The sequence below is a fragment of the Otolemur garnettii genome, unplaced genomic scaffold (genome assembly GCF_000181295.1).
Source record: "Otolemur garnettii isolate 467f Iridium unplaced genomic scaffold, OtoGar3 scaffold00038, whole genome shotgun sequence".
Classification (NCBI taxonomy): domain Eukaryota; kingdom Metazoa; phylum Chordata; class Mammalia; order Primates; family Galagidae; genus Otolemur; species Otolemur garnettii.
In genome coordinates, this window is record NW_003852433.1 from 7,441,916 (window position 1) to 7,453,868 (window position 11,953).

At 40.9% G+C, this 11,953-nt stretch overlaps 1 protein-coding gene across 10 annotated transcripts in view; it reads right to left on the bottom strand.

Moving 5' to 3' along the window:
• Nucleotides 1-11,953, bottom strand: part of GIT2 (GIT ArfGAP 2) — a 62,812-nt gene that overhangs the window by 42,728 nt on the left and 8,131 nt on the right. For all 10 annotated transcript variants that reach the window (XM_012805271.2, XM_023513274.1, XM_023513272.1 and 7 more), the window contains exons 3-7: nucleotides 11,693-11,805; nucleotides 10,961-11,066; nucleotides 8,632-8,718; nucleotides 8,401-8,531; nucleotides 6,388-6,482 (exon numbers count right to left, since the gene is read on the bottom strand). In XM_012805271.2, the coding sequence (XP_012660725.1) occupies nucleotides 6,388-6,482; nucleotides 8,401-8,531; nucleotides 8,632-8,718; nucleotides 10,961-11,066; nucleotides 11,693-11,805 (532 nt within the window). The remainder of the gene's footprint in view (nucleotides 1-6,387; nucleotides 6,483-8,400; nucleotides 8,532-8,631; nucleotides 8,719-10,960; nucleotides 11,067-11,692; nucleotides 11,806-11,953) is intronic.

The following is an 11,953-nucleotide window of genomic DNA, read 5'->3' on the forward strand; positions in this document are numbered from 1 at the left end:
ACTTGCCCCCAATCTTTCATCATTAAGTGGATACCCTTTATCAGATTAAGGAAGTCCATCTATTCCTACTTTGCTAAGATTTTTTTTTTAAATCATGAAATACTGAATTTGGTTGAATGCTTTTTCTGTAACAACCGACATGATTATGAAGTTCTTCTTTTTTACTCTGTTAACATGATAGATTACATAAACTGATTCTCAAGTACTGAACCAGCCTTGCATATTTGGAAACCCCACTTGGTTATGCTGTATTTTTCTTTTTCTATATTGTTACATTCAATTTGCTAATATATGGTGAAGATTGTTGTCTATGTTTATGAGGGTTATTTTTTTGTTCTGAGTTTAGGGGGCATCCGAGTAAGGCCTTAAAAAATGAGGTAGAAATGTTCCCTCTCCTTTTTTTTCTAGAAGATGCTGTGAAGAACTTTTACTATTTCTTCTTTAATGTTCAGTAGAATAGTCTCATTTTATATGCAAAATCTGAAATGTGAATTCAAAACATTTAAAAATATCCATTAAGAGTCATAATCACAGGCCCGGTGTGGTGGCTCATACCTGTAATCCTAGCACTCTGGAAGGCCGAGGCGGGTGGATTGCTTGAGCTCAGGAGTTCAAGACCAGCCTGAGCAAAGAGCGAGACCTCATCTCTAAAAATAGCCAGGCACTGTGGCAGGCGCCTGTAATCCCAGTTACTTGAGAGGGTGAGGCAAGAGGATCACTTGAGCCCAGGAGTTTGAGGTTGCTGTGAATCATGACACAATAGCACTCTACAAAGGATGACAAAGTGAGACTCAGTCTCAAAAAAAAAAGTCATGATCACAAAGTTGGCAAACTTGTAAGTCACAAACTGTATTTATACTGCTGTATGGCAACACCATTTCTGCTAGTTTACAGAAGTATTCCTTAGTGAAACCATCTAGGCCTGGGGTTTTCTTTAATGCAATGTTCTGAAGTATAAATGCAAGTTCTTAGACCAGGTGAAGTGGCTTGTGCTTGTAAGTCTAGCACTCTGGGAGGTCAAGGCAGGTGAATCCACCTGAGCTCAGAAGTTCAGACCAATCTGAACAAGAGGGAGACCCTGTCTTTAAAAAATGGCTGGGTATTATGGCACCTGTAGTCTCACCTATTTGGGAGGCTGAGGCAAATGGATTTCTTGAGCCCAAGAGTTTGGGGTTGCTGTGAGCTAGGACACTACTGCCCTCTAGCCTGGGGCAACAGAGTGAGACACTCTCTCTCTCTCAAAAAAAAAAAAAAAAAAAAAAGTGTCTCACAGACAGTACATACTGAGGCTTTTAAAAAATCCATTCTAGGGCAGCACCTGTGGCTCAAAGAAGTAGGTTGCTGGCCCTATATGCTAGAGGTGGCAGGTTCAAACCCAGGCCCATCCAAAAACTGCCAAAAAAAAAAAAAAAAATCCATTCTAGGGTGGTGCCTGGGGCTCACTGGGTAGGGTGCCAGCCCCATATACCGAGGGTGGCAGGTTCAAACCTGGCCCCGGCCAGCTAAAACAGCAGTGGTAACTGCAACAAAAAATAGCTGGGCGTTGTGGTAGGCGCCTGTAGTCCCAGCTACTTGGGAGGCTGAGGCAAGAGAATCCCTTATGCCCAAGAGTTGGAGGTTGCTGTGAGCTATAACGTCATGACACTCTACCAAGGGTGACAGAGTGAGACTCTGTCTCAAAAAAAAAATCCATTCTAATAATTTCCATCTTTTTATTGTTATGTTTGGGTCATTAACATTTAACATAATTATTGATGTACAGATTTAGGTTATTGTTTTATTGTTTATTTACTATTTGGTGTTTAGTTTTTTGTTTTCCCCTTTCCTCTCTTCTTTTGAATCAAAATTATCTTTTGATTATTTAAGTAAATTTAAACACTCCATTTTATCTCTAGAGATTTTTGCCATGTATCTTTCCATAATCTTTCTTTTGAGTGGTTGTGCTAGTAATTGCAACAGATATAAAAAGGGTCGACATAAACTTTGTGTGGAATTTAAATTAGTTTACCAATTAAATTCCACATGAACTGAGGCCAGGTGAGGTGGCTCACACCTATAATCCCAGCATGCTGGGAGGCTGAGGTGGGTGGACTGTCTCAACTCATAGGTTTGAGATCTGTGACAAGTCAGGCATTGTGACGGGTGCCTGTAATCCCAGCTACACAGGAGGCTGAAGCAAGAGAATTGCTTGAGCCCAAGAGTGTGAGGTTGCTATAAGCTATGACTCCACAGCACTCTACTGAGGGCGACAAAGTAAAAATCTGTCTCAAAATAAATGAATAAATATAAATACATAAATTCCACAAGAACTTTATGTCCACCCTATACTTAATTTTTCAGCTTATTTAGAAATATTATGTTACCATTTCAAGTAGAATGCACAAATCTTACCATTATATTTCTTTTACCCTTTCTCCTCTTATGTTGTAGTTGTCCAATGTATCACACTGACATATGCTGAAAACCCCAATAGATGATATTATAACTTTTTTTTTTTTGAGACAGAGTCTCACTCTGCCACCCTGGGTAGAGTGCTGTGGCATTGTAGCTCACAGCAACCTCAAACTCTTGGGCTCAAGTAATCCTCTTGTCTCAGCCTCCAGGGTAGCTGGGACTACAGGAGCCCAACACAATGCCCAGATGGACATTACAACTTTTGATTTCAACTGTTGTACTTATCTTTTTTTTTTTTGAGACAGAGCCTCAAGCTGTCCCCCTGGGTAGAGTGCTGTGGCATCACAGCTCACAGCAACCTCCAACTCCTGGGCTCAAGTGAGTCTCCTGCCTCAGCCTCCCAGGTAGCTGGGACTACAGGCGCCCACCACAATGCCTGGCTATTTTTCTTTTTTTTTTGGCTGCAGCCGTCATTGTTGTTCGGTGGGCCCGGGTTGGATACGAACCCGCCATCTTAGGTGTATGTGGCTGGTGCCTTAGCCACTTGAGCCACAGGCACTGAGCCAGGCTGTACAATATCTTAAAGAACTTAAGAGAAAAATACAGTCCACTATATTTAGAGATGATCCACCATCATTAGAGATGATAAATATAACAGATACTTATCATTTATGTTGTCCTTTCATTCCTAAATATCCAAGATTCCCTCTGATATCATTCCCTTCCACCCAAAAAACTTTCTCTGGCATTTCTGTTAGAACTAATTCTATTATTTTTTCTTCACCTTAGAATGTCATTGTTTTGATTTCATTCCGAAGGTTATTTTTACTGAATACAGTGTTCTGGGTGGATAGATCTTTCCTTTTGGCACTTTAAAAATACTGTTTCATTTCCTTCTCATCTCCATGGTTTCTGATGAAAAATCCAAAATCATCCAAACCATTGCTTTTTCATATACAATGTGTTGTTTTTTTCCTGGCTGCTTCTCTTAAGTTTTCTTTAACTTAAGTTTTAATGTGTCTCAAATGTCAATTTGTTTATCCTCAGGGGGTTGCTGAGGGTTCTTAAATGGGTAAGTTTATGTCTTTCACCAGATTTAGTGTTTTGTCAATACTTCTTCAAATATTTTTCTTCATATCATACTCTTTCCTCATCCCATTATAGGAGCCCAGTGATACAATCTCAGAACTTCTGGTATCTTCTCAAAGGTCCTTGAGCCTCTGTTCAGTTTTCTTTCTTTTTTAAATTCTTTGTTGTTCAAACTAGATAGTGTCTAGTCATTGATTTTTTCTTTTCTTTCTTTTTTTTTTTTTTTTGAGACAGGGTCTCACTCTGTTGCCCAGGTTGGAGTGCAGTGGCATACCAGCCCACTGCAACCTCAACTCCCAGACTTAGGTGATACTCCTGCCTCATCTACTATGTAGCTGTACTGCAGATGAGCACCCCACACCCAGCTCATTTTTCTATTTTTTTGGTAGATAGGGTCTTGCCATGTTGCTCAGGCTAGTTTCAAACTCCTGGCCTCAAGTGAGACCCCCTGGCTTGGCCTCCCAAAGTGCTAGGAGTATAGGAGTGAGCTACCAAGCCTGGCTTCTACTTTCAATTCACTGACTTTTCTTTGTCATCTCCATTCTGCTATTGAGCCCATCCAGTGAGCTTTAAAATTTCAGTTACTGTATTTTTCCTTTTTTTTTTTTAAGAGACAGAGTCTCACTTTGTTGTCCTCGGTAGAGTGCCATGGCGTCACAGCTCACAGCAACCTCCAGTTCTTGGGCTTGGACGATTCTCTTGCTTCAGCCTCCCAAGTAGCTGGGACTACAAGCGCCTGCCACAGCACCCAGCTATTTTTTTGTTGCAGTTTGGCCAGGACCAGGTTTGAACTTGCCACCCTCGGTATATGGGGCCAGTGTCCTACTCACTGAGCCGCAGAAGCTGCCCAAGTTACTGTATTTTTCAATTTTTAACTTTCCTATTTGGTTCTTTTCTGTATCTTCTATTTCTCTCCTGGGACTTTATATATTTCTATTTATTTCAAGAATGTTCCCTCTTACTTCTCTAAGAGTAGTCATACAAAAGGACTAGATGCTTTAAAATCTTTGATAATTCAAACATCTGTGTCATCTTGGCCTTGGTACGTCTCTTGATTGCTTTTCCCTTGCAAGGCCATGAGCTTTTCCTGGTGCTTCATATGTCAAGTCATTATGGACAATATTCTGAAGGTTTTTTCTTTTCTTTTCTTTTTTTTCCTTTTGAGACAAAGTCTGACTCTATTGATCTGGGTAGAGTGCTATGGTGTCATCATAGCTCACAGCAAACTCAAACTCTTGGGCTCAAGTGATACTCTTGCTTGAGTCTCCTGAGTGGGAGGGAGGATATTTTTAGTAGAGACAGGGTCTTGCCCAGGCTGGTCTCGAACTCCTGAGCTTAAACAATCCACCTGTCTTGGCCTCACAGAGTGCTAGGATTATAGGCATGAGCCACTGTGCATGGCCCATGGATAGTATTCTGGACACTTTGAATATTATGTTGTACCTGAGTCTTCTTTAAGCTCTATAGAGAATGTTAGTATTTTTGTTTTAACATGGAACTACCAGGTTAGGTTTTGCCTCCCAGAAACTAGTGAAAGAACAGAAAACAAGAAAAGCTATAAGGACCTCTCTCTTCCCCTAGGTCAGAGATTTAGGCACCTGTGCTGGCACAGCCACTACTGTTATTGCAGCCAAAGGCTTGCCTAGGGACTAGGACAGGAAAGATCAGAAAAAAGAAGGAAGAGGGAAAAGCCCCAGGGGAATCCCCTTATTCTCTGTCCTGCAAAAGTCCCTCTTCCTACCACCAGAAAGAGGCCTATCATGCAGTTCCAGGTTTTAGGCTGTCATTGAAGCCGTATCAGAACACAATTAATAAGACACTAACCACCAGCTTGATGATGTTTTGAGTTCCATAGTTCACCACTTAGGATTTACCCTTCCAGTCCTTAGATAGCTAGAAGCATATGGTCCAGGGTCTCTCTATTCAGTAGGAGAGACACAGTGGGGTGTGCTTACTTCCCTCTCACCCAGAACTGGAACCACAACAGGGACTCTTTAACTCTGTTGTGCAATCAGGACTGAGAACCACTGCATACCTGTTTGTAGATATTATGAACAAGGAGTTGACAAGCTTTTTCTATTAAGGGCCAAATAGTAAATATGTTAGGCTATAGGACCTTATGGCCTCTGCTGCAACGACTTAACCTATTCCACTCTGCCCATGTTGTGCGAAAGCAGCCATACACTAGATGTAAATCAGTGGACACAGCTCTCTTGCAAGGAATAAAATAGGTGATAGGCTGGATTTGGCCCACAGACCATGGTTTGCTAACTGCTATTCCATATCACAAATAACCAAGTTGGCTGATGGCAAAGTTCACTTTTGAACTTCTTCCCTTTTTTTAGACAGAACTCTTCAAAAAACTACAAGAGTTACAGCTTTGTTCTTCTATTCCTAGCCCCTATATTCAAGAACTGTGGTAAACATTCAATTTTGGTTCAATTATGCTAACTCTAGAAAGAGCCAATCCTCTACAGCTGAAATAAAGTTTTAAAAACTAAAAATTCAAGAAGATTTGAACAAAATACCTTTTACATATAAGAGAAAATTCTGCAGTCATCATTTCAAATAAAAACCCACATTCACAACATTTCAAGGATATGTTAAAGTGAAGGAAGTCATAAAAAGAGGGTCGAATTTGGTTTTTTTTTTTTTTGGCCGGGGCTGGGTTTGAACCTGCCACCTCCAGCATATGGGGTTGGCGCCCTACTCCTTTGACCCACAGACGCTGTCTTTTCTTTCTTTTTTTTTAGTTTTTGGCTGGGGCTGGGTTTGAACCCACCACCTGTGGCATATGGGACCGGCGCCCTACCTTTTTGAGCCACAGGCACCGCCCTGTCCCAACTTGTTTTTCCAGAACATTCCTGACTGGAGGTATGGAGCAGTAGTTATCCTTTCACTCACCTGGTTTCCTGCCACAGAGATAAAAGGCTAGTCTGTCCGTCAGCTCATACTGTATTTCTACGAGGCGTTCTGCCAACTCATGGTGCCCTCCTTGCCTACCAAAAGAAAACAAAGCGCCATTTATACTGCTCACCATTCATTGGTTTTAGAAGAGAAAGGTACAAAGACATCTTCTGAGACACTTGAGCAGTTTCTCAAACATTGTCTTTTTAGAATAATCAGCCTTTTTGTGCATGGTAGACTATTGAAGTCTGCTTTGAGTCTCACCTTTATAAACTCTTTCCACCATCTGAGGTATTCCTATTCTGTTATTAATGCACAAAACAGAATACTTCATAAGGAATTCAAAGGATTATGAGAGGGATAAAACGTGACTTCATTTAATGAGGTAAGAAAATAAAGTGAGTCAATAGTTTAGGGTAGAAGTTCTCAAAAATTAACTAGAGTGTTCCTAGAAACATATAACGTCCAAGCCCCATCCTTGGAAATTCTGAATTAGTAAGGATGGGATGGTCCCAGTCATTAATATTTTGAAGAAGGATCTTTTCCAGGATGATTCTGATGCAGCCAGTTTGACTCTGGGTAAGAGTTTATTAATTATTTCAAGGACTTCAAATCAGGCACAGACCAATCTAATGAATAGCTCACATCAACAGCTACTGTTGCCTCTTTATCCCCCAATTTCTGTAACAGAGATTATTAAGTTTCCTTTCTTCATTCATCAAATAAATATTTAAGCTGCTTGGAATCCTTTTAGCAATAAGGCATACGAATAAAAATTCTATAAGAAGTGATAATAAACATCATCAACTATGAGCTCTCTTCCTCTTCTAAGATAAAATCTAGTTTCAGCCAGTTTCTCTGCCCAGTCAAGTCACTATATAAAATGCTCCAAACTACCACATAGCTTTGATTTTTTAAGATGCATATCTTTTCACCCCCTCATTTCTCAAAACATGCAAAATCAGGAAATAGCCTACAAATGTCAATAAATAATTTAATTGGCTGAACTTTTTCTTTTGTAGTACTATATGAAACAGTGGTGCCGGTCACAGGCTTCAATCTGCACAGCATTCCTGTGGTCACTCTACTTTGCTCTCCCAGGCAGGCCTCCTGCTGCACTGGGCAGCTAAGCTGCTCCTTTCCTCTCACCTGGAGCACTTGTGCCCCTTCTTCATACATTCAAATTCAACCTTCTTCAAAGACTCACAAACTACTAAAAAAATTTCTTTTCCTTATTTTTTGTGAGACAGAGTCTGACTCTGTCATCCTGGCTAGAGTGCCATGGCACCATAGTTCAAGGCAACCTCAAACTCTTAGCCTCAAGAGATCTTCCCGATTATTTGGGACTATAGGTATATGTCACCATGCCCAGTTAATTAAAAAAAAATGGGGGGGGGGCCAGTGCCTGTAGCTCAAAGCAGTAGGGTGCTGGCCCCATATGCCGGAGGTGGTGGGTTCAAACCTAGCCCCGGCCAAAAACTGCAAAAAAAAATTTTTTTTCTTGGTGGCACCCATAGCTCAGTGGGTAGGGTGCCAGCCATGTACACTGAGGCTGGAGGATTCAAACCTGGCCCGTGCCAGCTAAAACAACAATAACAGCGGCAACAACAAAACAAAAATAGCCAGGTGTTGTGGGCGCCTGTAGTCCCAGCTACTTGGGAGGCTGAGGCAATAGAATCGCTTTAGCCCAGGAGTTTGAAGTTGCCTGGAGTTGTGACGCCATAGCACACTACCCAGGGCAACAGCTTAAGACTCTGTCTCCCAAAAAAAAAATAAATAAATAATTTTTTTTTTCTTTTGTAGAGACCCACTGCCCAGGCTGTTCTTAAACTCCTGACCTCAAGCAATCCTCCCACCTTGGCCTCCCAAAGTGCTAGGATTACAGATGTGAACCCCTGTGAATGGGCTGGTTAAATGTTAATCATACATAATTTAGCTAAAGTAACAACAATTATACTCAACATAAAAAATTACAGACAGTGAGAAATGGCAAAAATGTAGGTCTTTTACCTTGCATAATCAACAGGAGTTTTCCCACTAGAATCTAGTGTGCCTGGGTCTGCCCCATATACTGCCAATAATTCAGCCTGTAAAATCTGTCCTGCTTTGGAGGCAACATGGAGTGGGGTGTTTCCTTTCTCCTAAGAATCATTAATAAAAAGTAAACAAAAAAGCAAATTAAAGCCTTCATGACCATAACTCAGTTTTAATTTAATATCTTAATAATTCATGTTTTCTTACAGGATGGAAGAAGTTGGCTTGTGCTCCTAAAGATAACAGTCTCAAACAGGTTTCAAGATTCCCTGTTCTCACGCTTGAATGTAGTTGCTGAAAAAAATAAAAAAGAAATATTTGTTAGAAGCATAAAGAAAGATGTATTAGGGCAGCTGACAGACCATTTTATTATACATTATATTACATACTTTTTTTTTTTAAGAGTCTCAAGTTATCGCCCTTGAGGTTGCTGTGAGCTGTGGCATCACAGCTCACAGCAACCTCAATCTCTGGGCTTAAGGTATTCTCTTTCCTCAGCCCCCCAGTTAGCTGGGACTACAGATGCCCGCCACAATGCGGGCTATTCTTTTGTTGTAGTTGTCATTGTTGTTTGACAGGCCTCAGTAGGGTTTGAACCTGCCAGCCCTGATATTTGTGGCTGGCAACCTAGCCCCTGAGCTATAGGCGCCAAGCCAGTAACACACAATTTTGGTTTGGCTCAGTAAGGTGGATGGAGCAATCTTTTCTTTGCTGGTCATGATCACACTTGGGCTGCAAGGTGGGGTCAGAACCATTTTACTATAAGGAAATTAGGGCTGTCAAGGCTGACCTGCCCAAATGCATGACTTGTCTAAGACAGCAGTACAACCAGCACTTGAGTAATAGGCAGTACTGTATGAGGACATGGCTGCAGATGGCTCTGAAGCCTGACAGACTAGAATTTCAAGCTATACCCCCTACTGGCTGCCTTCTTTTAAGTCTAATCTAGAGTTGTCCAAGATGCAATAACCCTTATCAGAGGAATGGAAAAATCTACTCTATGTATTCAAGTCTTGTTTTGATTCTTTTTTATATAGCCTTTCTTTTCCCTTGAGAGATGGGATTTCATTATGTTGTCTAGGCCAAACTTGAACTCCTGGGCTCCCACCTCCCACCTCCCAGCCTCCCAAATAGATGGTATTACAGACACGTGCCACTGCATCTGGGGTTCATTAATTTTTTTCTTTTTGAGATAGAGTCTCAAGCTGTCACCCTGGATAGAGCACCCTGGCCTTATGGCTCACAGCAACTTCCAACTTGAGCTCAAGAGATCATCCTGCCTCAGTTTTTCTATTTTTAGTAGAGACAGGCTCTCGCTTTTGCTCAGGCTGGTCTTGAACTCCTGACCTCAGGCAACTGACCCACCTTGGCCTCCCATAGTACTAGGATTACAGGCATGAGCCACTGTGACGGGCCTGGGGCTAATTAATTTTTCAAAAGTTTGGTTAAAACTACCACTAAGTCTTACTAATTAATGAAAGTAACAATTATATAAGTTTCTTTCTTTTTTTTTTTTTTGTTCAGCAGGCCTGGGCCAGTTTTGAACCTGCCTGTCCCAGTTCTCGGGCTGGTGCTCTGACCATTGAGCATCCAGCCAATTATATACATTTCTATGCAAAATTTAAAATGAGTGTCCACTCTGTGTACAAACAACCATTTGTCAAAAGCAGCACTTTAAAATTACTAATATATATGCATTTCTTACCACAGCTCTCAAAAACATGTGAAAGCCCACATAAAGAAAGCTGTTTACTCATATTGCAGCTATGATAAGCCATTCTGTGCACTATAGCTTTGAGTCACACATTGCTTTCCTACTCAGTCTGCAACCTGGAAACCTGAAAAAGCCCTCTTCCTTTAGTTCTTTTTCTAGTTGTGACAAATAATCAATTGTCCTGCAAACTTTCTATTCCCTTTTAGAAACAAACTCTAAATAGTTCCTATTTCAAAGTTTGTTTGTTTGTTTTCTTTTTTTTGAAACAGAGTGTCACTATGTCACCCTCAGTAGAGTGCCATAGCTTATAGTTCATAGCAACCTCAAACTCTTAAGCTCAAGCGATTCTCTTCCCTCAGCCTCCCAAGTAGCTAGGACTACAGGTGCCTGCCACAACTCCCGGCTATTTTTTGGTTACAGTTGTCATTGTTATTTTAGCAAGCCCGGGCTGGACTCAAACCCATCAGCTTTGTTGTATGTGGCTGGCACCCTACTCACTGAGTTATGGGCGCTGAGCCCCTATTTCAAAGTTAAACAAAAAGACTTATCAAAATATAGTTTAAAGACCATATTTGAAAAACACAAATAGTTTTCTAGATACTTACTTTTCCTCTTTGCCTATGTAGCCTCACTGACATGAATGACTACCATTTGAATTAAGATTAAAGAGGAGACCAATTGTACAAAAAAGCTGTTATTAATTATTTAATGCACAGAAATGAATTGTTTTCCTTTCTTCCTTTGAAGGTTTTTTTAGATTTTCAAATAAAACAATATGCTGTCTCAGCTAGCTCTTTTAGGGTTTTGAAAGGTGTGACCCACCTTACTAAGATCTTTGGCAGTCACACTATCATCATCCCGGCAGGGCAAGCGATGGACAAATGCTAACATCTGATACTTGGCTCTGATGAATTCCGCTTTATTGGGACTGGTTTGAAAACAAAAAGAAAATAGTTCACTTGTAGTTCAGACACAACATTCCCCACTCTTTGTACTGTTGAGGAAGTGACCCACATCCCCTACTCAAGAACAAAATGAACATTGCCCAAGTAAATTTCAGTTGTGTTTAAGACCTGAAGTCTGAAAACATACATTAGGCATTATGATAGCTGAGACTACAGAATAACTACTTTTTATAGCATCTTTCTTCTGTGTATAATTTTCTGAATTAGCCTAGCAACCTTGGGAGGAAGTGGCAGTTAGTTCTATCTCACTGGTGAAGCATCTGGCAGAGTGGTGGTGGCCCATAAACTAGATTTCTGGTCTGACAGCCTCTTGTGTGAGTAACTAAGTTTAAATCTGATTACATGTACAACCTCCAAGCCTCTGTTTCCAAATGGAGAAACCATTTACTCCTGCTGGGTAACCAAGCAAAACAGATGGTCCTGCCCTGCCTCATTCTGCATTTTTAATAGTAAAGAGCCCAGTGCACAATTGGGGTAATACCGCCTGTGCTGTCCTAGGGGAGGCTAATCAAAAATAGCTCCTCTCCTGTCAGTGAGCCCCACTTGTTATAAAAAAAAAAAAAAAAGTATTTATAAACATTCCACTCACTGTACTTTATCCTGTGGATTAGCTTTACGTCTTCCGCTCATAATAGAGGCAGGGTCCAGCAAAGAATGCTCCCATATAGAATTAGCACCATTATTATACAAGGTTTCAACCATCTAAAACCAACCAGCAGGAAAACATAGTTTAATTTCTTATTTTTTTTTTTTTGAGATAGAGCCTCAAGCTGCCCCCCTGGGTAGAGTACCGTGGCATTACAGCTCACAGCAACCTCCAACTCCTGGGCTCAAGCGAGTCTCCTGCCTC